The sequence below is a fragment of the Dermacentor variabilis genome, chromosome 10, assembly GCF_050947875.1.
Source record: "Dermacentor variabilis isolate Ectoservices chromosome 10, ASM5094787v1, whole genome shotgun sequence".
Classification (NCBI taxonomy): Eukaryota; Metazoa; Arthropoda; class Arachnida; order Ixodida; family Ixodidae; genus Dermacentor; species Dermacentor variabilis.
This window is the reverse complement of record NC_134577.1, coordinates 45,326,428-45,351,311: the sequence shown is the minus strand read 5'-3', so window position 1 is coordinate 45,351,311 and position 24,884 is coordinate 45,326,428. Positions and strand designations below refer to the sequence as shown.

At 47.5% G+C, this 24,884-nt stretch overlaps 1 protein-coding gene across 1 annotated transcript in view; it reads left to right on the top strand.

Moving 5' to 3' along the window:
- The first annotated feature begins 11,362 nt into the window (after positions 1 to 11,362).
- The window catches only part of LOC142559220 (sodium-coupled monocarboxylate transporter 2-like), a 43,482-nt gene continuing 29,960 nt past the window's right edge, over positions 11,363 to 24,884 (top strand). The window contains exons 1-5 of the mRNA XM_075670847.1: positions 11,363 to 11,441; positions 19,466 to 19,740; positions 21,647 to 21,712; positions 22,028 to 22,079; positions 24,409 to 24,476. Coding sequence (XP_075526962.1) covers positions 11,363 to 11,441; positions 19,466 to 19,740; positions 21,647 to 21,712; positions 22,028 to 22,079; positions 24,409 to 24,476 — 540 coding nt within the window. The remainder of the gene's footprint in view (positions 11,442 to 19,465; positions 19,741 to 21,646; positions 21,713 to 22,027; positions 22,080 to 24,408; positions 24,477 to 24,884) is intronic.

Here is a 24,884-nt window from a genome sequence, read left to right as displayed (position 1 = left end):
TTGTACAAAGGGCCTGGATGTCGTTTTGTCTTGCTGCCAGAGCTTCTCCACGCCATTTCTGGAGCACACGTGTCGAACTCGAGAGAGGTGCCACAGCCGAGCAACCTTGAAATTTCTGCAACAAATCGCGCGCACTTGTTGTCCCTATAACTCCTGATTAGCACCAGTACGAGTTTGCTAACATGCCTTCTATGACATAGCGAGCACTCTCAAAAGAAGCATTCATACACGGGTGAACAAACGTACTGCCCAGCTACGCCTCTCCGAACGCCATGGCGCGAGGCCTCACTCCCTATTATCGGGACCATTCCCTGTTAGTAGGTGGCCCAACGTAGTCAAAGGTTGTGGGCGCGAATTAGCATCTCTTCGTCTTGCCGCCCGACTTTCTTCACGTCACTTTTGAAACATGAGTGTCGAACGCGAGAGGCGCCATAACCGAGTAAGCGCGACACTTATGCAAAAAAAAAAAAGAGTCCACACTTGTAAGCGTTATGCAGCTACTTACGAGCACTGGTTTGAATTATATGGCTTAAACCTACTATGCGTGAGTGAGCTCTCTCAAACTCGACCGCTCGCGCTCGAATCGACAAACGTACTGCTGAGCTCTATGTCTCTGAACGCCGAGCGAGAAGCTAAATTTATCTCCGATTGCGTCATGCGTGGTGCAGCAGCGGCGCCATCTGTGCACGTGACACACGCATGATCGAGTAATAGCTTCCACACGACGATGCCAAAGTAAAGCAGATGACCCTTTTTTCCCGCTTCCAAAAGACGTTTCACGCTACAAATTCAAAACAATACTATTTAATAAAACAAAGGGAGCAGTGAAAGACTACGTTCTGCTTGTCGCGGCCTCCTCTCGTACCAAGAATTACCCGAACCTAAAATATGACTCGACCCAGGGCCCCGGCATCGAGAAAAAGACAATTTTGAGGCGGGTTTAGGAGGGCGCTCAAAACTGGGAGTCTCTCGGCAATTTATGGTGATTCATACAGCACACAGCAACTGGCGACGCAGAGCATGAGAGGCCTGTACGTGTCATCATGATCACTTTATGTGATTAATGTTTTGCAACGTATCACAGAGACAAATATATCGCAGGCCTCTCCAAGCAGGAAACACACGGGAGGAGGGTTAACCTAATGGGCGTGTTAGGCTCAAAGCGACGGCTGCAGTTTCGCTAAGCCATCGCCTTTGAACGACGAGAAAAGCAGGTGTTGCTATAGCTCACGCGGCAACTTGTTTTTGTAGCCCATGCGATACAAACCACTGGTGCACAGTCGGGAATAAACACTTTTATGTACTGTCCTGAAATAAATTACGTTTTTCATCACAGAGCCTTGCGAAAGATCGTACGTGACCGCTTCTCAGGCAATAAAGCAAAGCAAAAGCAATTCTACGCAATTTATCCAGCCTACAATAACTTCTTCGTATCATGTTCGGCCCTATGTTCCATTTTATTAAGGCGAATAGCATTCTCAACCTACTTTAGCAGCTTTGAGTCTGTTTACCTAGCCTCTTTACGCAACTCGGAGGGAGGAAGTGCGGCAGCAGCTGCGAGCGAATTCGCCTTCGCGCTGCCTCTCGCTTCCAACGCGAACTAACCTGCGAAAACACAGCGCAGACGAAGCTATCAGCACTGACGCACTCTGTCCGCATCGCAGATCCCTTTCATGATAAGGCCCGCGAGGAGGTGCCGCACGCAGAAGCTGCCGGATTATAACGCCCCCCTCCCTCCCCTCTCCTCGATGCTGATTTCCTCCCTCGCGCGCGCGAGATCAAGCCGCCATCGTCAGCTCACCCCTGCATGCTTTCACTCGTACATATGGCATACGGTGTGCGCCGACGATCTTATCACCTTTGAACATATACAGAACGCCATGGCGACGCAGTCGGTGACGACGACGGCAGAAATGCGCCTGGAGTGTCCACATAATTGCCATCGCAATAATCAGCTAATGTCAGTAGTGCCAACCGCTGCCGCCGCTATCCCTGTTACGGCTGGCGTGACTCTTCCCTAGTGTCCCCGTATATGAGCGTATAGAGGGACACTGCTCTTCCCCACCCGCAAGCGTCCTTGGCTAGATATGCGGTGACAACTGAAGACTCCGCATCACTTCCCTCACGCATTGACGGCAGCGCAGCTCGGCAGGCCGTACTTTGTGCGTTTTCATGCAGAGGCCGCCGTACTACACCCTTAATCTCGTTCCACTTATTTTCAAGCTATGATAAGCGAAGAACTGTTGTAAATATTTTGTATTCGATCAAACTAAATAGCGCTCCACATAAACTCTCAAAATAAATTTGAACTGTTTATTTTTAAAGGGACACTAAAGGTTACCAGAAACTCAAGTCAAAGTGGTAGAGCAATGTTCTAGAACGTCTAAGGCGTCAATATAATCGCGAACAGAGCTTTAGTAACCGAGAAATTGAGCTAAATGCATGACACAATTTGAGACCCCCCAGCGACATTCCGGTACTAGCCCGATGACGAAAGGACTCCTCATAATTTGTGTTACTAATACTCAATTACTCGTATTAAAAATATCATTTCATTCGATTATAAGACGGAAAAAAATGCTACTTGTCTACGTCTATTCGATTCTAAGAAAAAATAACATTTTGACGTTACCCTTCAGTAATATGGGTGTTCGAAAGGTTTCGTTTTCGCTCGACTCTGCGCGCTCGACTCTGCGCCGCGCACGCTTTGGAGTTTCAGTAGTTTCGCTATCGCGTCGTGCTGTGAGGGTTCCGCTGGCTAGCAAAACTTTCATTTGGAACACGCAGCGAGAATGCCGCGTCCATGTGATGTCGTGGGAAGCCCTCGTTGCTTTCCCGCTCCGGAGAGCCGGTGTCGAGGCCGCCGTCGTAGTACGCAACGACGCCGGCAGTGCGAGCCCTCAGCAGCAGGTCGCGCTCGTCGGTGCTCAAATCGCTGAAGTTGAGCCCACCATCGCGAGCCAATCTGTCGGTGTCAGGGTCCATTGCGACGAGCGTCGAAGTTAGCGTCATAGAATGAAATACCAGCTTACTGGCGTCTTGCGCTGGAGTTTGAGGTATAGTAGCGGCGCCTGGTGGCGGTGCGGGAAACGACATCTGGGTCGTGCCAGCTTGGGTCGTATTGAGCCCTGGCTGTGGCGAAGCACGTTTCTAGGCCGAGTTTTGCGTCGATTCGCACATTTTTATGCCCTGTTGCGAGTGCGAAAAGGCTCGTCGCTTCTCATAGACCACGCCGACCACGCTGCGAGCTCGCCGCAGCCTATAACGAAAACGGACTCTCCGTGTGCCGTGGGACGTAATGTGGGACGTAATTCGTTTCTCGTTCCGCTAGCCACCATACTCCCGCTTTCGCTCTGCTGTCGGCTCTGTCTTGGCTCTGTTTCTGGCCGCGCGTTCGCGTTTTGCGCAGAAAAGCCGTAGCGCCGTCTGCGGACGCCGTTCTACTCACCGATGGCGCAACGTCACTATGAGACCATGATGTCAGTACTCCTCGATCGGAGGGCGGGCGATTTGAACTGCGCTAGAGGTACGCGAACGCTTCAGAACGCATTTTCTCTTAATATAAGTCTCTCCTTGGCACGAAACAAGCGTTTCGAGGTTTCTGTGATGGTATTTCAACAGTCCACGTTGACTTAATAGTAACCTTTAGTGTCCCTTTAAGCACACGCAGCCAAAATTAAGGTAAAGCTCGCCTAGAATGACTAATCAAGTATGCAAACACAGACAAATGCCTTTATAACAAAGTTCTTGGTGTTTCCGAAATCCTTCGTTATAGAGGTCACTTCGTTGTAAAGGTCGCGCACCGCACAGATCACAATGGAACCTAGACAGAAGTATACCATCGTGGTCCAGGTCATTTCGTTGTGGAGGCCTTCTTGTAGAGGCGCTCGACTTAGCCGAAACGCGTAATGTACGAGGCGTGCCGCGATCCCCTTTTGAGCTTCCTTCTGGACGCGCCGCGCCTTCTGGCGGCGCCGCCTTGAAATCCGCGCGTACCCACTGGCGCCTACACAGGAACCCAAGTTAGTATCGAGGAGGCTTGTTGAAGAGCAGCACATACCGAGCAAAGCATACCCACGCGAAAGGCCCACATTTTTCGACTCAACTATATTTATAGACGTATAGCCCGAAAAAATACTGATCTGACAATGCCAATGGTGCTATTGACAGTAAAAGTTATCTTAAACTATGTTCCGCTAAGGTAGTCGCTGTTGCCCAGAACAGTGTTCAGGATATCTGTGACTATTACCAGGAACATTCTTCCAAACAGCTACAACTGGAACCAAGATATAAGTATATGACAAAAACTGAATTAAATTATGGGGTTTTACGTGCGAAAACCACATTCTGATTATGAGGCACGCCGTAGTGGAGGACTCCAGAAATTTTGGCCACCTGGGGTTCCTTAACCTGCAGCTAAATCTAAGTACATGGATGTTTTCGCATTTCGCCTCCATCGAAATGCGGCTGCCACGGCCGGGATTCGATGCCGCGACCTCGTGCTCAGCAGCCAAACACCATAGCCACTGAGCAACCACGGTGGATGAGTATATGGCACCGGTGCCTTAGGAAAACTCGTCGTGAAATTTGTGTATTTTGTCTGTTGACCGATTACATAAAGAGGCGCACACAGCTTACACAACAAATCTCAATGTCCCCGCGGCTATCAAGCTTGATTCGCTGAATAACTTTAATTATGAACTTCAAGACGCACGCTCCAATTGCAAATTCAAATCCATAGTTTTATGCTAAATGGTGTCTACTCAGCTGAAATGCTAAGACTATCGCCAACTTCCAAGATATTCATCGCCGTAATCCACCAAAGAAGCATTGGCGTTCCAATTATGGGAACTGACAATAGATGTTTAAGGACCTAGTTTATTACGGCGCAAATCAAAGCTCTCCCTAGGTAGTGTTTACACCTGCAGTGGTTACTTCCAAAAGCGCGTGGATATTTAGCGAGCAGAATTTTTCCATCTGAGCAGCGTCTAAAAGAAGAGTTCCCCCTCCAGCCACGCTGAGAAGTGAGAGCGATGTCGATAACCCGCCTCGCAAATTCTGAACCTCGCCCATCGTTCTGCTTTCACAGGAGTGAGTGTAACTGTGGTGAACCGCCTACATTTTGACCTTTTAAACCACTTTTGAAATTTAAAAAACTGGTGCAATAAGTTCGCGTTGTTGTGCAGACATTCCTTGTGTTTGCCTACAGACATTGCCAAGTACAAGCCTACGTCATGGCTGGGTGGTGCCCGTCGTCGTTGTTCTGTCGATAGACGAGCCGAGCCTACTCATCAAAAGCGAAGGCGAACGCAACGAAACTTTACTGCTCGCTACAAACGAAGGCTTGCACATTATAAGTCAGGAAAAACTTATAGTAATCAAAAGTATACTGCCTGTCAATACTAATAAAGAGACCGGGAAACGCGTACACTAGCAGAAGGTCACGTGGTGGAACTCTTACGCAGCTTCATGTTTTTGCTGCGTGGGGTGCCAAATGGCATTTTTCGCGACTTTTAGTGATGAATGAAAAGTATAAATCCACGTTTAATGATAAAAACTGGGCTCGTTTTAGTCACCACGATGGGGAATCATTCCATCAGCGGTGTTATCTTGATTCCTGTTGTCTGTACAGCGGTTGTCTGTACTTTCAACATCGTCCTGGCCCTCAGCATCCCGAATGTTGGAATAAACTTTGATTTGATTTAATTCGATTTGACGGCTTGGTGCCACACTTTTGTAACGCTGATAAGTGAAAATCCGATTAATTTTATTCTAATGCAGAATATATTTCAAGGATAGCGCTATAGTAAGACCTAAATTAACGTTTCGCGGTATTATGTGCAAGAAACCGCGCTCTCATTATGAGGTACGCCGTAGAGGGGGACTACGGATTTGTTTTGGGTGTACCTGGGGGTTCGCTTTAACGTACGCTTATATCTAGGTAGAGGAGCCTGTTTTTTTTTTCTTTTTTGCATTTTGCCTCCCTCTGAGCGTGGCTGCCGCGGACAGGATCGAACCCGCGACCTCCAGCTTAGCGCAACGCCATAGCCACGAAGCTGCCGCAGTGGCCTCGGTCTAAATTTCGCAATGGCGACACGTGTCCTAAAGCGGATAATTAAAAAGGTTCGGTTAATCTTGTTTTTTTAATTGGACACCTGGGCATTTCGATTTATGAAACAGGTAACTTCTGCGTGTTCCAGATACGCACTGAAAGAGGCGCAGCAGTGTTATCTGTCACAGGTAATTTCTTTTTTTATTCTATCCGAACTGAAAGAAGGAAACGGTACAGGTGGTGTATAAAAACCGCAGTCGAAGCACGTAGAAAGAAGATAAATCAAGATATAAGAAAAAAAAAAGGAACGACATCAAGAGGCACGCATCAAGTGCCGTCAATGTATTATACGTTCCTACTTTGACAACGGCAGTGATGAACACTGAAGCGCACTCAAATACCAAAGCGCGGCCACATTTTTAGCAATGTACTCTCTAATCGAAATCGTGAGTGCCTTCTCCGTTAAAAATATTTCACCATCCCAATTAACAGATCTGTGTGTTTAAGAGAGGCCTCTGAGCCGACATAATATGTTCAGGCTTCATCTAACAAGCTTACTTTTATTGCTCAAAACATAAATACATATGCTTGGTCGGCATACAAGGGTTATGTAAGCCACTTTGCGGGGGGTTTCTTTTTTTTCTATACTCTTTGTCTGTATATCCACAAATATATCCGCAAGATAGACCGCGACCCAACAACCAGAAGTAGGCAAAGAAGGCTTCGCTTTAACAGCTCCAACAAACACGTTGCAGCTTGTGTGAACCTTTGCAGTTTGTAGCGTCTTCCGCGGGGCCGCTTTTCGATGCATTGCGATTACGTGACTACGCGGCAAGAAGGCAACACACGGAGAACCCCTGGCCCCTCCTCCGCGACCCATGTGACCGGCCCAATTAACTATTGCACCATCTCCAGGACCGGCCCACTTCGTTCGCCGAGAAGTCGACAGAGCAGACCCGCCCGACCCCGGAAAAGCAGGCGTAGAACGCTTCGCTTTACTCTTTCACTCCCAATGACGTACCAGTGCGTTTTCCCGTTTCTCTCCCGGCATGTCGCTGATGTCACATACCCAAACCATACCCAAACAGCATTTGTCGTTATTCGTGGCATTCTGTACCTTCTGCACGACCGAAAACAAACCACTGTGTTCATTTTTTTTTATTATATCACATGAAAGACCCGACGCTGGAAGTGCGTCACCTCCAAAAAAAGAAAGACACGACACTCAGGATTAATAAAGGAATGATGCGTTTGAAGGAGTATGTTACTTGCACTGATGATATTTTGGCACTGTTTGCTGTTTCAGTGCGTAGAGAACATCTGTAGAGAACAAGGCCGGTCATCAACACACTTGCATAGGTAGCAACGATGGCTACATACAGTCCGTCCTTTCTTGCTTTTTACTTCGAAGATTTCTTTTTAAAAGCCCACAAATCTTACTTGAATCACTCAATGCAGATTTGGTGCAAATAGTTATTTTTATTCCTTTATTTATTTACCTAAGATCGGAAATGGGGTCGGCGACGAGCATAATGTGTCGCCAGCTTCACAACAACAAATTGGCGAAAGAACGATGAGTGATTATTCTGCGTGTGGTATTTTTTCCTCGAATATCGCAAAACGAAAACGAAGCTTGAGTTTGGGTGAGCAGAAATTAAAGAAATTACGCGTGTAATGACAAATGCTCCCTTGGTGTGGTCCTCACATTCGACCCTCTCTGACAAAAGGAATGTCAAAAGGAACATGGCAGTACAGGAACTCAGAAACGTGCCAGTACGTCAGCGACTATATGGAAGGGTTAATGAAGTGAAATGCTTTAGCCATATAGCAGTGCGCTCGCAGCCAAACCGGGGCGGTGAATTGCAGTTAAAAACTAATCAATAAATAGACGGCAACGTGGATAATATGCATCACATTCGTCACAGTCTGGCGTGTGAACGGTAGAAAACCGCCTTTTAGTGTTCAGAGACGTTGAGTTGACGGACAACACGCGCGAAACGAACAGCCGGGCTTACGGTACTCATTCAGTGAGGGTTCTCTTGCGACTGCAGAAAAACAAATCGGCAGCATAGGATGCAGACCGGATATATAAGCCAGGCCTAAGTGATGCAACACTGCGGTGTCGCACTCGCCGTACACTGCAGCGAAACACGGCACCAAAGAGCGCAGACGCAAAATCAGTGGTGGTGCCGGCTGTGGCTATGGTTGGCTGATTGTGTTGCTATGGCTGTGGTGTTGGCTTGCAAAGCACGAGGTCGCCGTATCGAATCCCGGTCACGGCGTCCGCATATCGATGGGGGCGTACTGCGAAAACACCCGCGTACTTAGATTTAGGCGCACGTTGAAGAAACCCCAGCTGGTTCAAATTATTTCGTAGTCCGCTACTACGGCGTGCCTCATAATCGGATCACGGTTTCGGCACGTAAACTCCCATAATTTTCAAGACCACATTGCGGCGACGCATGACACAACAAAGCAGTTACAACGACGTACATTTCGCAGGTAGTCAACTTAGACAAAAGAAAGACAACAAAACGGTCTCCAGTCCACGCTGTGAAGCTGGTAGGACAACGAAGCTGTAAACGATGACTAGAACGATTACCCGTTGCAACGTAGCTTGAAATTATTCGCGCGGTGACATTCACATGCACGTTACCTAATTGTTAGCCCAAGACATTTCGACGGCCTTCTTTCTCACCCATTGAATCCCCTTGCCCCTCCCCCAGTACAGGGCAGCCAACCGGAGATAATCTCTGGTTAACCTCCCTGTCTTTCCTTTGCCTCTCTCTCTCTCTCTCTCTCTCTCTCTCTCTCTCTCTCTCTCTCTCTCTCTCTCTCTCTCTCTCTCTCTCTGTCGCTCTCTCTCTCGCTCTCTCTCTCTCTCTCTCGATGGCCGGCGACTTGGCTTTCTGCACCTACGAAGAGTAGACCAGGGAGGACAGAAATCTGCCGCGCCTCGTATGCACCACAGAAAGCTGAGCTAGTTGGTAAGGATTCATTATGCAAAAAAGGTGAGGCGTGCAGACAGGACACAAGCGAAGAGTAGTGGACGACACGAACGCTTGGCTTGGCGTTTGTGTTGCCCACTTCTCCTGTGTCCTTTCTGCACGCCTCACCTTTCTTGCTCGTATGCACGCTGCCCTTCAGGAGTCCTCGTTATACGTGGCCTTGCCATGGCACTGTTACAACACATATTAGTTGCTAGGCCGGTTATTGTGAAGTTACGTGTGTTGTTACTCCCCGCTTCGTATGCTACAGTCCAGCTGCCGTCACCGCGGCAGCTTGCGCAGCTGTAATCTTTACGGGGAAACGTTTGTGGGAAACGAACTTGGTTAAAACGCGTTGGCGGGCTAGTTGGTTAGAATCCATGGTAGAGCGTATAAGCGCGACTGTACGAGGACGTAGGAAGAAACAGATGCACAGACACACGCTGTGTCTGTGTATCTGTTTCTTCCTACCTCCTCGTGCAGTCGCGCTTATACACTCTACCATGGGTTTGTGGGAATGTAACGTTTCTCCGTAAACTTGTGGGAACCCCAGCCATCGGCTATGGTCCACCGATGTCCAGGAAGTCATTGACCCTTCTGTCAACTGTCAATGAGCCGCAAGCGCCAGAAGGCAGTATCGTCTGACGTTTCTAATTGAATATTTTTTTCTGAAATTCGACCAATCTTTTCAAATGCAACTTTTTTTTATATGAAATGCTTCCCACTCAGCTACACTCAGGTACAGTGCGCTGACGTTCAATTGATATCCGAAGAGGAAGCGTATGGAATCGGTAGGCATGATGCGCCCAATTACGCGCCAGCTGGATAGAACGAAAAAAAAATTGTAGGCGACCCTAATCTTTGATTTAGGTATCTCCTAGGGGCACTCGCACCTCGGCGTTGTTGTTCTTTAGGTTAACTTTAGGCGAGCAATACAGGAACCGAGCTGGGAGGCAATTTTTTTCCATTAATTCGCCGGTTAAATATCACACCACACTCTTGCGTGTGATGTCATTAGCAACGGCATTACTTCGGCTTTCTACTTCCGGGTTTCCAGGAATTTCGCCGAAGTCGTGCTCGCGCGGGGGTCTCTAAAGTCTACGATTATGTGCTTTGGTTTGCGGTAATCAGTGATTTCTAAATAATTATAACTATTCCACACACTTCAGTAACTCAACTTGTAAATAAACTTATGCTCTGATACCGTATGTATAATGAAGTCCATGCATTTTGTACTGTACTACTATTTTCTATTATTTTCTTATACGTCTTGAATTTCGTCTCCGTTCGTCTCAGTGATTTGTAATTGATTCTAATTATTCCAGACACTTTAGTACCTCAGCTTGTAACTAAATTTCTGCTCTAAAGGCATATATATATAAGGAAACCCATGAATGTTGCACTTTCATTTTTTTCTATGTTTTCCTATTTATATTGAATTTCGTTCCCGGTCGTCTCAGTGATTTCTAATTAGTTCTAATTATTGCAGAGACTTCAGTAACTCAACCTGTAACTAAACTTATGCTCTGGTATGACATATATCACGAAAGCCACGAACATTGTACTGCGCTGGTTTCTTTTTCTGATTTAGTTTGAACGGAGGCGCACTGAAAGTGCTGCGAAAGAAACAAGAGTGTCACTCGATGCTCGTACCACTAAAGAAAAAAGAAGACGAGAGAGAAAGAAGCACACTAGTGCGAGCTGTCACAAACTGATGATATAAAAGTGCCGTTCAAGGCTGCGATACGAAACTTTGAGCCCACAACCCGGATTGTTTGACGAATGCACAAGCCTAGCTATACTCGCGAAACAATCTTCTATGGCTGTGAAGGGAAAGCTACGGGCACGTGACTGCTGCACACGTGTCACCATTCCAAGTAGTCCGGCAGCCCTTGACAGCGCTTTTTGGTTGCTCGGAACAGACGCTGAATCGACGCTGCTTCCACGTGCGACGGTTTCGCTTTTCCCCAAAGGGAAAAAGCCGCAAAATTATTAAACCTTCGCACTCGCTGCGGCGTACTGTCTTCTCCAGTTGTCCTCAATGAGGCGTTTATGTTTCCCTTCCCCAGCCTAAACTGAGGAGGATTAAAACGCGGTACTCTTTTTTTTTTTTTCGGAAGCCCTCTCTCACCTGTGCGCGCTTTGCATCCGCAGCTTTCCCTCCGCAGCCACAGAAGGTTGGCCTTGAATGCAGCATGTCCGGTGACGTCGAAAAGGGCGAGAGAAAGGAAGAACGAACGATTTATCATTCTCTCCGAATGCGACACGCGCCGCACCTCAGAAGCAACAGACTGCGCGCGCCAGTTGGTCAACAGCATCCGCGATGTCTGCGCCAATGGCTGCACCCGGCGTGCCCACTTGGGATTACGTAGTTTTCGTCGGCCTCACGGCGCTAAGCCTGGGTAAGTACGAGCGACGCGTGGTATCCGGATAGTCGTGAAGCTGCCTAGTGTGGCATCTGTGTCGCCGACTTTCATTTCCCTATTCGAATGCGTAGGGTATTCATTGACTTAAAGGCGGTAGCGTTACGCGTATAAAACTACTAGCTGGACGTACTTGCGAAGAGAAGGAGACTGAAGGAAGCCCGCTCAGGAAAGTTGGTTTGGTTGGCTGGTTCTTCGAACCGACTTTTTGCCCACGTCCACTATGGGGGATCAGCCAAGAATCGGCGGTTTTTGAGAATTCAGCAACGAAATAGTCCCCAGTCAGGCTGCTGGAATGTCGAAAACTTTTGTCGTCGGCTTTTCTACGACATTTCATTATCGGAAATGAATGCAGAGAAATTAAATCAGGAAATTTGAAACGAAAACGAAGCAATGATCTGCTCAATACGGCGTGTGAACTGATTTGAATGACATTTGCATCATTTCAAGGCGAAAGCTATTCTCTGCCGATTGTTAGGAATACATCATTGATTCGGCATCTCAACAGTTGCACAAGTGTAGCCGAAAATGGGTAAATTATAAAGACAATTTTTGCGCAATGTTTAGAAATTCGCAGCCTTGAATAAAAGCACATAACAATATAGTAAACTATTAGATTGCCTGATGCGGACGGCCATGATGTATTGCAGCTCTCGTGAAGTTGTTACATCGTTTACATGAGTTCTGCTAAAATACTATTCACGAACTGTTGGAATAATTGAGCCAGGCGTATGCTACATTGATTTCATCCGCGTTATATGCACGGGTAGATGCAGTTTGGAAAACTGTCGCACCGTTGTCATTGCTAATCCAAACAGCTGTGAATATTACGCTTTATTAAAAAAAATAATCAGACAAGTTCTTTTATTTGAAAACGCAAATTGCAGGAGGGGTCTGAGCGAAAGCACTGAACTATAGCACTGAACTGCACTGAACATATTTCCGCGCGGTGCCGACATTGTATTGCTCACCGAAATATGGTCAAATGATTCTATTTTTTGACAGTAAAATTGTGGGACTAAGGTCGTTGGACTAAGTGTCGGCGGGTGAGCACGCTCTTCGAGAATTCTTTACGCATTTCAACCAATACCGGATGCAATAAATATCGAGTGCGCTTTTCTTTTTCGTAAAGCCTATCGGTCAAACGTTACGTATGTTTCTGGAGTGGTGTAAACACCGCCCTTTCCTGGTCCCACCACTTTTGTAGAACAGAAGGACTACTTGAACATACATGTAAAGCGAGACGACCGGATTATTCTTCCGTGGACTTCAATGTGTCGAGTATTCACTGGCAATGATTGCCAGTTAGGAATCAAAAGGCCGGCCCGGTGAAGCACTTAGTGGTCTTGTGTTTGCGTTTAACCTATTATGAAATGTAGGCGCCTTTGATACAAGGTCATTCGAGATCCGTTCGTTACTTAATTTTTATCAGCGGTAGTCTTCTCTCCAATGCAAATTATTATATTTTTCACCGTATTTCCAACGACAACTATTATTAGTAACGCTGTCTGGCATATTTATAGATGAGAATCAAAGTAACTGCCATTTTTCCAAATTTTTTTCCAGAGAAGACGATGTTTCAATGATTGATATACAGTCCTTCAGTTTCGGCACTTTTTCAAGAAGTGCTGATGTAAACACCTTATCGGACGAGCTCATAGATATGATTAAAGATTGCGTTGATAGTTTTGAGCCTGTCATTCTAAAAAGATTCCATGCCTAAATATATTTGCGTATCTTGTTGAACAATTCAGCTGATAAGAAAACTTTTTTGTTTTCATATGCTTGCTGAAGAACACAAAATAGCTACTTAATCTATGCAAGTTCAAGTTTCTTGTAATAGGCGACAGTGTTGCAGTGTGTCGTTCACAAACTTTATTTCTAGTTCCACAGAAAAAAAGAACTTTGGCAGGCGACTTTTCCTTCAACGCGTCACTGTAACGTGTTTGATATCGATGGTTGTAGAACGGCATCGCGTTCAAAAATATCTGGCGCTTTTAACGGTCAGCTCCAATCTCTTTTCACTACAAGTGACAACATTCTACCCCGTTTCACTTCCAGTTAATCACCTATACCTGTTGTAGCAATAATGAACAAGGCATGCATGGTATCTACCTGCGCAATGAACGCGCTTTCTATTCCAAAAGAAAACAAAGAAAAGTTGGGGGGAGTGGTGTTTACTATGCGGGGTAATGTTTACGACAGCTTTTGCGAAACGGCAAGAATGGAAAATTCAGATGCCAGTGATATGGATAATGCATCAGATAGCTTATCTTTGCAGTAAAAATGCGAGTATACCATTTGCAAACCGTAACAACGTTTTTATTTGCACGCCAGCTCGCATCGATCCAAAACACCCGACTCGCACAGGTGGCAGTCCGCTTCCAGAACAGCGCGCTGATGCAGCCGCTTCCGGCCGTCTGATATTATCGCAATCATCACGTTCGCATCCGGCTGCATTTCGATGGGGGCGAAATGCGAAAAACACCCGTGTACTTTGATTTACGTGCACGTTAAAGAACCCCAGGTGGTCCGAATTATTCCGGAGTCCCCCCCCCTTCCCCCCTCTACGCCGTGCCACGTAATCAGATCGTGGTTATGGCGCGTAAAACAACGTAATTTTTTGTCATGATGTTGAAGCGCTGATTTTGGGCACCTGCTGTTTTGACAACCACGCTTTGTGCGCCTTATTCCTTCGCGGACGGGCTCGTCGGCATGTCAAAGCCTGTCGGAGTCTGGTCTACGTTTCCGTTTTCCCAGCAAATAAAATCTCTCTCTGTCGCTCGACTCATGCGCGCCATGTATCCAGACATGTACACTACAAACAGATGCACACCGTGTGGCTAGGTTGCCACACTTAATCACAGGTTATGGGGTGTCAGGACTTAACAAACAAGTCGGGCAGTGCCAACGCCTCCGTCTCTTTCACTACCAGCTTCCGCTCGCGCTGGAACACCGCACTGCTCAGCTCGAACTTTACAGCGCAACTCTGGGCCGTCCAGCGAGCCAAGGAAGCCGCTTCGAGACAACGTCTCGGAACCGCGTCCGCGGCGGGTGCCCACACCCACTAAAAGGACGCCGGACTCGAATCTCATTGATCTTAAAATAATGTTTACGCGCTGTCCCTCGGCAGGAGTGCAACTGGATTAGGGCCCATCGCACACTTAAAACCAAAAAGAGGCAGAAAAGCGGGCAACAGACGCGAATTCCACACTACGCCCGACCATGCCCCTATGCCGACCAAGTGGCGGCCGCCCCTCCATCACGTGGACTCTCCCGTGCACCGCGCCTGGCCGCGCATCGCGCACGCACGCGCTCTCCTATTACGTCACACCAAAGCCCGTAAACTGCATAAATAACTGTTGCAGGGAGCCAGTCGTGATTTTAAGTGCGTAGCATTTATATGCTTACCGAAGGACGAAACTCGTCCGTCCGGTCCGTCCGTCACATAAGACGATCGCTTTCAAGATGGGGACCGTAGCAGTGAGCGAATTGACCTTCGTGCTGTCCCTCGCTTCAACACGAACTAGCGGCGATTACACAACGCACACGAAGCTATGAGCACGCGGCACGCTCTGTCGCCATCGCAGTTTTGCTTTCGAAATCGGCCCCGTAGCAGTGAGCGAATTGACCATCGTGCAGCCCCCTCGCTTCAATACGATCTAGCGGCGTTAACACAGCTCCCACGAAGCTATGAGCACACGACACACGCTGTCCCCATCGCAGATCTCTTTCAAGATAGGGCTCGCAGCGGTGAGCGAATTGACCTTCGTGCTGCCCCTCGCTTCAACACGATCTAGTGGCGATAACACAGCGCACACGAAGCTATGAATACGCGACACGCTCTGTCGCCATCGCAGTTTGCTGTCGAAATAGGCCCCGTAGCAGTGAGCGAATTGACCATCATGCAGCCCCTCGCTTCAATACGACCTAGCGGCGTTAACACAGCTCCCACGAAGCTATGAGCACACGACATACGCTGTCCCCATCGCAGATCACTTTCAAGATAGGGCCCGTAGCGGTGAGTGAATTGACCTTCGTGCTGCCCCTCGCTTCAACACGAACTAGCGGCGATAACACTGCGCACACGAAGCTATGAATACGCGACACGCTCTGTCGCCATCGCAGTTTGCTTTCGAAACAGGACCCGTGCAGCCGCGCCATATGCAGCCGCCGCCCGCGTAGGTTTGATCACGGTTGATAATGGTTGTCGCCGAGAGGAGGCAGCTTCATCGACCCCGTCTACTTACGACATCTGCCAAACACGGCACTGCTCAATTAAGTCACGTACTACAGCACGTGTCGTCCAGCGATCATTCTCCACGAAGCAGCGGCATCATCGAAAAGCACCATCATGTAAGATGAGCGAACATCGATACTACTCGCCTCTTCTTCGTTGTGTCGTCTCAGTTAACATTTCGGTGTTACAACCGCTCTTCTCCGTTTCGCGATTCTTTTGCGGTGTTTCTCGCGATTACACCAAACGCAGCAGGACACGATGACGAAACAGCAAGTGATTAGTAGCAAATGCTTACACATCACTTATATAACTCCCCTAGGAGATTCCACGTGTATTCTCTCTCTCTCTCTCTCTCGAGTCTGCGAGGTGCCTTTGCACCTGCACTGGCGCCAATCATGCGAAAAGAACAGGCAGAGTGTTACCGCGGTCACTCTCCGCACTGCACTAAGCAACCGTGATAACATGCAGCCTGTTCTTACCGCATGCTTGCCGCCGGTGTTCTCTCGTCATGGCGTTCACGTCAGCTCCTCAGCCGCCAAAACCACCACTGCCCCTGCCGGTTTGCCACCACGGCATCTTTGCCGCTAGCGTGGATGTACAGCCTGCGTAAGTTAGCTGCAGAATTTCGCTTACGTCGCCTCGGCGTTTCTCACGTGGCTTCATTATTATTTCCAACACAGAGACGGGCACGGAGATTAAGTGCGCTCGCTTTAAACACGTGCGAGAGCAAAATATTCTAGTTGGCCCGAAAAACTACAGCACGGCCCTTCGAACGTGAGACGGAACAGTATAGCAAAGCTGGAATGCGAATACTATGCGGCAGAAAACAAAACATTTGGCAGAGACACATAAGACTGCTGACGTTTGGGAATGCGAAAGCATTGTACTCCCTGTGGGGAAATGTCTTACAGCGGAGCTGTGTATGTCTACCCTCCCGTACATTTTAGAGCGAACCTTTCTTTGCCTCTTCTCCCGACTTTTCGGGCGCTGTGATGGTCTTGCCGCGCGTCCCGCTGAGTTTTTTGCAACGCGTGCCATCGTCATCGGTTTCAGTCGGAAAGACAAACATTATCTTTCGCATTGCGACGACTGAATCGATCGGCCAATGTCTGTGCCGGTGCTGCTTGAAGGCCGTGCCCATCGCTCGTCGGCCCACAAAGCTATGAAGGCACGTTTGTCTTTTTCGAGGGCGACGGGCCTATGTGAACGTCTTTGATTCGCTCAGGAGCTCCGTGTCCGGGCGCGAGCGCATCGCGGCTTTTCTCCCCCTTCCCTCCCTCTCTCTGTCTTATCTCTTTGTTCCCTCTTTCCCGTCTCCCAGAGTAGGGTACCCAACCAGACGCATTTCTGGTTAATATCCCTGCCTACTCTCTTTTTCCTCCTCCTCCTTATCTTCCTTCTCCTCCTCCTACCATCTGGCACTCGCCTCCACGCAAACGCTACGGTCCCTAAATAAAACAAGTTTTCTTGTTTTATATAGAAATCTTACCCAATGCAGCGTTGCACAGTTTGTGCCCATGGCACGTGCTGTGCTTGCTTTCCGATGCCACAAAAATGCAAGTGCCGGGCTGTGGAGGTCACGTGGTTGGGTGTGATAGTGCGAACATTACAATCGTCCCTAGCCTGAAGAGATTTCTTGGAGCTGGCGTCTAAACAGCGTGCTGGCCCAAAGCCACCTAGAACGCGCATGTCCGCGCTCTCCCACGCGCCCACTCGAACAGCGCATGGCGCCTCCTGGCATGGCGCCTCCTCTCCTTGCTCAACTCACCGGGGGCACCTCCTCTCCTCGCTTCCTCGCCGGTGATCACCGCTTTCCTGCGTCCACCACGGACTGCGCCCGGACACTCATGAGCCACTGAAGGCTTACGCTTTAATATATGACGTCAACCCGAGTAGTTTCGAGGTGTTTTTATTGTTTGCGCCGCTGGCCATTTTCGGTATCATCTTTCAGTCGCGCCGACACCTACGGATTTTCGCGTAATGGGGCATATAATGCTTTCGCATTAAAATATCCAGATTTTCAAAAGCAAATTAACTTGGGGGTGCGTTCATTATGCGAGTGCGTTCCTTGCGCGGTGCTTGATATCTGCCTTAAAATATTGATTTGAAAAAGGCATGTGGTCCTGATGACATCCCTAATGCATTTTTAAAAGATATGTCGAATGGGTAGCAAAATAATTCCACTTCCTGTTTTCAAAGTCATTGCAAGAAAGTGAGGTTCCAAACCATTGTAAAATAGCAAAAGTGAAATCACTACACAAAACTGGGTCAAAGTACTCCGTTACAAACAAACTACTGCCCGTTTCAATTATTTCAACTGCTTGTGAACAGACGGAGCTGATGTGCTAGAGCTTTTTGAAGAAGGCGACTTTTTCATGAAGCGTCAACATGGGCGTCGGAGGGGTTTTTCTACCTAAACACGTTTAGCCAAAATGATTCACGAATTCGCGATTTCTGTAAACAATGGAAACGAAACTGAATTTTTCTAGACTTTTGCGAAGCATTAGCTGAGGTCTCTCACAATATACTGCTTCATAATTTAAATTGTCTACTTAAAACGCCAAACTAATGCCCTGGATTTCACCATGTATTGCTGACCGAAAACAGTCTGTTTACATTCAGAGGCACAATTCGGCAAAAGTGCCAGTGTATTCTGGTGTCTTACGTGGCCCAGTGCTTGAGCAGCTGTTCTTTCTTATCTTTATTAATGATATCACTATTGGCATTCCTGTTAAAATTAAGCTATACGCAGGTGATTCCGTATCGACAGGGTGTAAGGGGAGAGGGAGAGGGTGCAATGCTCAACTATTTCGAATTCGATTCTATTCTCTACCTGCAAACTTTCGGCACTAGCATGGGTACACCATTCGCTCCCACGTATGCGAACATTTTCATGGGACAGCTTGAAGCAGACCTGTTGAAATCCTACCCTTTAAAACCCCACATCTATCTTTGTTACATTGATGACATACTTATAATATGGGAAAACGGCACAAGCGTGTCAACCGACTTAGTTAGCCATCTCAATCGCTTTCACCCGAGTATTAAATTTACTGCTCACCACTCTCCTAGTCAGATCAACTTCCTGCACACGACGGTCTACAGAGAGTACAGAGAATCGTACCTTATCCATAAGTTCAGGACATTGCAACCAATAGGCATAAACGTTTCAAAGGGAGCTTTAGAATCTATTCGCTATGCCAAATTTCAAGCTATACACAACAACACTTAGTTTGGTTTCCTAGCTTTTCTTTTTCTTTTTTTCATTTTTTCCCTAGCAGGCGTGTCAGACGCCGTTGACACGCCGGCTAACACGCGGGCGCTGACACGTGCTCGACAGACGGCGGGGTCACTGTCCTTGTGCACAGCGCTCCTTTATTCTCAATTCGACACGCTGACACACCTTCGCTCGTTGCCGCACCCACCCACCTTACACCCTCCATCCTTTAGAAGAACCCCACCTATATATACTATGGCAAGGAAAGCATATGTCACCTTGAAGAATACAAGTCCACTTGTCGAAACGTTGGCTCCTGCTTTCACCTTCTCGTTTAGCTCATCGTCCAGAAGAAAAAAAAGTAGACAGAAGGGATGGTAATTTTACGATGAAGGGTACTAGAACAAGAAAAACAAGAACACATTAAAAAGGTGCGTGGAAAACAAAACTTTCTTAACGTGCCTACATATCACAGTCACATCGACGCGCGAGCTCCAGCCAGCGAAGCGCAATATCGCCAACTTCTCGTCCGCGCATACCACGCAGGCGCCGGCCTGTACCTCTCCCTGCGTCGACGGTCTCGCTTCCGGAGCAAGGACGAGACGTTCCTGGGAAGCCGGACAATAGGCACACTTCCGCTGGCCGTGTCCATGGTGGCATCCAACGTGACGGCGTCGGGCCTGATAGCGTTCACGGCGCACTACTACGCGTACGGCTTCCACACTCTCTGGGCCATCCCAGTCTTCGCGCCGGCCGTGCTGATGGTCGCCTACCTCTTCCTGCCCGTCCTGTACGAGCTCAAGATCACCTCGGTGTTCGAGGTGATGTGCTCGTAGCGCCTTCTCGTACATCGTTATCAGCTCAACTAGAGCAGCGGCGGTGGTTGCGCTTCTGGTAGCTGCAGGCGAGATTAGCTGGAAATGGCTGCACCAAAGCGTCTCTTGCGGTCTCACTGAGCTACGTCCCCGCACGTTCAGCGGACCAGGGCCTCGCTGTGATGCGAGAAGGAGACGGGAAGCTTGCTTGCGTGCTATAAGAGACTCTCCTGCAAGCGCAGTGTGTTGCGGGCACGCATACCGAAAGCCCTAACTTAACATCGACTTCTTGCCACTGGCTGGTCATGGTCGTCTGAGGCGCATAATCGTAAGCCCTTGGAAGGATCCATAAAAAACCGCAAGTGTCGTGAGCCCGTTCTCTCTGTGGGGCTCTATGTGGCTTAACTGCTCATAGAAATGCAGTCTGCGTTTCAGAGGCTTTACACGAAGGCTTGCGCGCGACGCAGTGTGATTTCGGCGTTAAGGGTCCTGTGTCGCAGAAAACCCGGTGTCGGTGTCGGCCTACCGCGCCGGCGTCCCTGTGAGCGACAATTCCCGTACATATTTAGGTATGTGCATATGCCACGCCTTCCTACATGACATGCGGCATATGCAGGTTATTGGCCACACCACTGTAACACTAAAGTTGCTCGTACCTTGACTTGAATTCTTGACAAAGTTATTCATCGTTAAAGAACCCCTGGTGGTCAAAATTAATCCGGAGTCCCCCACTACGGCGTGCCTCATCATGAATTCGTGGTTTTCGCGTGTAAAACCTCAGAATTCAAGGCATTGTATACAATATAACACTACCCTGTGGTAGATACTACGTCTGGCAAACTGGCCGACGTCTGGACGATATAGGCTCAGAGAGCACTGAAACAATGTAAAGAACGCTGCTAATGGCTGGTTAGCAGCCCACTGCATGCAGCACATGTGGTTGCTCGCCTCTTTTCCAAGAACGCGTCGTCGAGCGCAAGCACAAAGAAGATATAACGAGACTGGTAACCGAGACTGCGACCACTGACAAGGTATGCCAAGATAGTGTTAGCACTCGTTCACTCTCTTTAACAAGAAAAGAACTGTCGTGTTTCGATGCATCTCTGTTTGCGCTTGCTTGAGTTGCTGCATGGCCTATAAACAGTGATTCGGCTTCCAATGAACATTCTGTAGAAAGTTAGCGCTTATGAGTGTGTCCCTTCCTGCGTCCGTGTGAAAAAGTTCCCCCGCTAAACACTATATCAAAGATGTCGCACTAACGGAACCGGAAGTCGATCCTTGCTATCCTCATGTATCTTGTTCTGGCAGTGGTCGGCTGTACAGTGTCTTCGCACTGTAAAAGGTACCTGCCTCTCTGAACTAAAACGTGAACAAATGCACAGATGTGCAATAAAGTCATCATTACTTCAAAGGGTCACACGTAGAGCTGTCGACCAAACGAACATAAGGAAGGTGACTAGAGTCACATTGCGCAGGGTCAAGTTATTACTTTTCTGATAGCTGCATCGATTGCGCACCTCGCGACTTGCAAGGCAACCACGGTTTTAAGATCTGTGGATGTTGTTGTGAATTGAGAATCTTTTTTAACGGAATTCCACCTCTGCGTCCTTAAGCGCTTGGCAATATTTCCCAAACGTTTAGACCGAGTTACTGGAACGCGTGATATCACGCGGTTTATTTTGCTACAATAAATTGTTATTTTTACCCTTACTGTACTAGTCCACAAACGCCCATCAGCGAGCTTCACGCGTTATTCGTCAGTATAACTTCATTGCACCGACACACGCAGTTGCATTTAATTACAAGTCGCTGCCACTGGCCACGACAACAGACGTTCAAAAGAACTTCGTTGTGCCACTTCAACGTGACCAAAGTAATGCATTCCAAGCACTTTTACCTCTTCTCCCCACAGTACCTTCGTATGCGCTACGGAAACGGCGTTGGAGTTGCGTCATCAGTAATCTACTTCGTGCTGAGTGTAAGTGCATCTCCATGAGTTCTAAACGGGGCTGTTTTCTGCAGAACGAAGGGATGTGGAGGGTTGGAAGTGGTGATTTTCAAGGAGGCGATAAGGCTGGACAGTTTCGTTAGTTTTTACCGCAGCACAATTCTGCCGATAATGTTTCTACACTTACAACATCATTTACACTTTCGCTACTGCATGCACAACTTTAGTCAGAAACTATAGGCGACTGAACAGTTGTCACCAAGTACGAATGGACATGCTTCATTCATTCATTCATTCATTCATTCATTCATTCATTCATTCATTCATTCATTCATTCATTTTCAGCAAGCCATAGGCGTAACAGGCCTCTACTGTGCCGCAGTTGCCATGTCAACAGGTAAGTTATATCGCTAACTCCTAATATTTCGTTTATATCGACCACGCCATCTTGAGAAAGTTTCGAAATATTCAGCGCCAACAGCAGCCTATTCATAAGTATGGTTAGTCGTGGTCAGCAGTCATGTGACATAAGATGACGACGCTTTAGCATCTAGCGGTTTTTCGTGAGGGCCACAAGTGCGGTATGTTTCCCGCGTCTACTTATTATAATACCAATTGCCAAAAATGCCACAGCATTCATCTTATTGCGATACTAATTATACAGGCGCGCTAGAGAAAGACATTTGCGACGACGGCGACGCCGTTGCAGTGCTGTCCCGCTGACGGAGCACAAACCACTATAAACCCTCTTCTAGTGCCGTACAGCCGTACAGATTCTCTGTGTGATTTGATTTTTCATCACGATAACGAGGGTGTCTTCTCTGATGCCCCACATACGACAGGTAAGTCTTCGAAGGAGTCCTTGCGCTGCTCGGCAGCGACTCAGTGTCTATTGAAACCACGCAGCGTGGTTGCCCGTGTCCGATATAGCGACTCCTAGGATTCTGACGTCCTGTACTTCTGTCGATCCGGCTTCCTTTTATTTCCGGCCCATTCAATATGGCTGCTGCTTCTTCCCTCATCTTCCTTGGACCAAGCAACAATATACTATATGATTTTGACGGGGAGGGAGAGAGCGTGGCTACTGAAAGATGAAAGTGTATTGCATTTAGAGCTGCTTGCACGGCATACTTGCTGCTCACCAAGCGAGCCTTCCGTGGTCCGTACTGTGATTGGAGTCTGCGTATGTTGAGTGATGCAACCTGCCTATCTTTGCGAGGTGATACGGGAGACGGTGCAGACGGTGCAGGGGAGAAGGCTGAGTCTTGCGGAAGGCCTTGTGTGGTGTAACGAAGTGGCGAGAATAGATCTCCTGTCTTGACTCGAAGAGTGCGGTTTGTCAATAGTGACGTGATGTATGTCATTATGCGACCTTGTAGTCGTACCACGTGCATTTCTTGCAACGTAGCATCTACTCCTACGTTGTCGTATGCCTTGTGTAACAAAATAAAATGTTCGTTACTGTTTCGTTACACTCGATTCATTCTCTTATGAAAGACCCACATGCTCGTTATATATAGCGCGTAATTATTTATGCAAGCGTACTTATATGTTCAAAGCGTGTAATTATGTGAATGGCGGAGAGTGTGCATTTATCTCATACAGACTCTTACGTAGGGGTACTGTTACGTAGACTGTTACGTTATATTATGCTCGCAATACAAGGTGGCACTGACCCCGAAGTCAGGAACCTCGAAGAAATAAAAAGAAAACGTAACTGAAAGTGGATTTGTAGGGGAAGGAAATGCGGGCTAGGACAGCACAACTCATTTATTTAGGGATCAAGTAAGGTACCAGCAGCAGCTTCATTTTTCAGTCGCACTTCTCGTGCGCATGTAGTGGTGATTCGAGTATGCCAATAAAATTTGACGAACGCGGCTAACTGTTCAAAAAATCAGCGCGCCTGGCAAAAGCTCGCGACTATTACTAACGATATTATTATATGATATGATATTTGTTTATTATTATTAGAAAAAGCTAGCAATCACGTGTTATTTTTGTCGGTAAATTTAGTGATTATTTCTTATCACAGCACAGCATAGAGACCGCGGAAGTAAGTCAGTCAGTCTTAATTGTGATCATAAACCGAGCAACAGTTGTCAAAAAGCTTTCACAAAACTAAATCCTGAAGGAAAAACAAAGGACAAGCGACCTTGCTCGCCGTAGATGCCACAATGGAGATCGCGACATGAATCGGCACCACCTCTAGTTCTTTGACGTGCACCTAAATTTAAGAGTACGAGTACTCTTTTTTTTTTTCTGTTCCGCCTGCGTTAGATTGTGGTTGTTTCGTCCAGAAACGGCACCCCTGACCTCGCACTCAGCAAAGGAACGTCTACTCAGTGCTTTAACCACCACGACATTTTTACTTTATATAGCGATGGAATTGCACGCGTGATTCGTTAGGCAGACATCTATGAAATATTGATCTGCAAGCATCAATGCCTAACCTTTGTATGTTATAATCGGTGTTGGAGTGTTCATTTTGCGTTCACTCCCAAGTTTAGAGTGCACGTGTTCATTTTTTTTTTATTTGCCGTCAGGTCCGTCCGGTCACTGTACGTTTTATTCGGCGCACGGTTAAATCCTCGATTTGGCGTGAGATGACGTTTACAGTTTCTCACAGTTTCTACTGTCAGAAACTGCAACCTATGATTGTTTTTGAATATCTTGTTTTCTTCGTTCACCTTCTAGTTTTAACTTTTTCTTTCTGTTTTTGATTCCAGTATTCCCGGTGTCAACGGTAGCCACGACTGTCACACTTGGCGTCGCTGGCACCTTATACACGGCACTGGTGAGTTACACGTGCTGCATATTCCTTGTCCAGGAACTGAACATAGGCAGTACAAAAGGCAAAACCTAGTAGATGGCAATGACACAGTTTGAGCGCTAGTGACGTCTTTATTTACACTCTTTTCAGTGAAGAGTTCTACCTTGTCTTTAAGTTTCTTGCCATTTGGGGTCCCACCTGCAGTTTTTACTTTCGGACCACTTCCTGCATACATCTGTTTCATCATTAATTTGTCAATAAAAGTGAATTGAATCGAATTGAATATAAGGAATACCGGATACCAAAGTTGTGGACGCCCCTACCGGAGACTGTAGCGACATCTTGTGACACTTTGTTCAACTACAGCGCTTCTAACATATTTTTCTTGTGGCACATGAATGTTCTCGTCGAAGGGAAATCGTAAGATGGCTG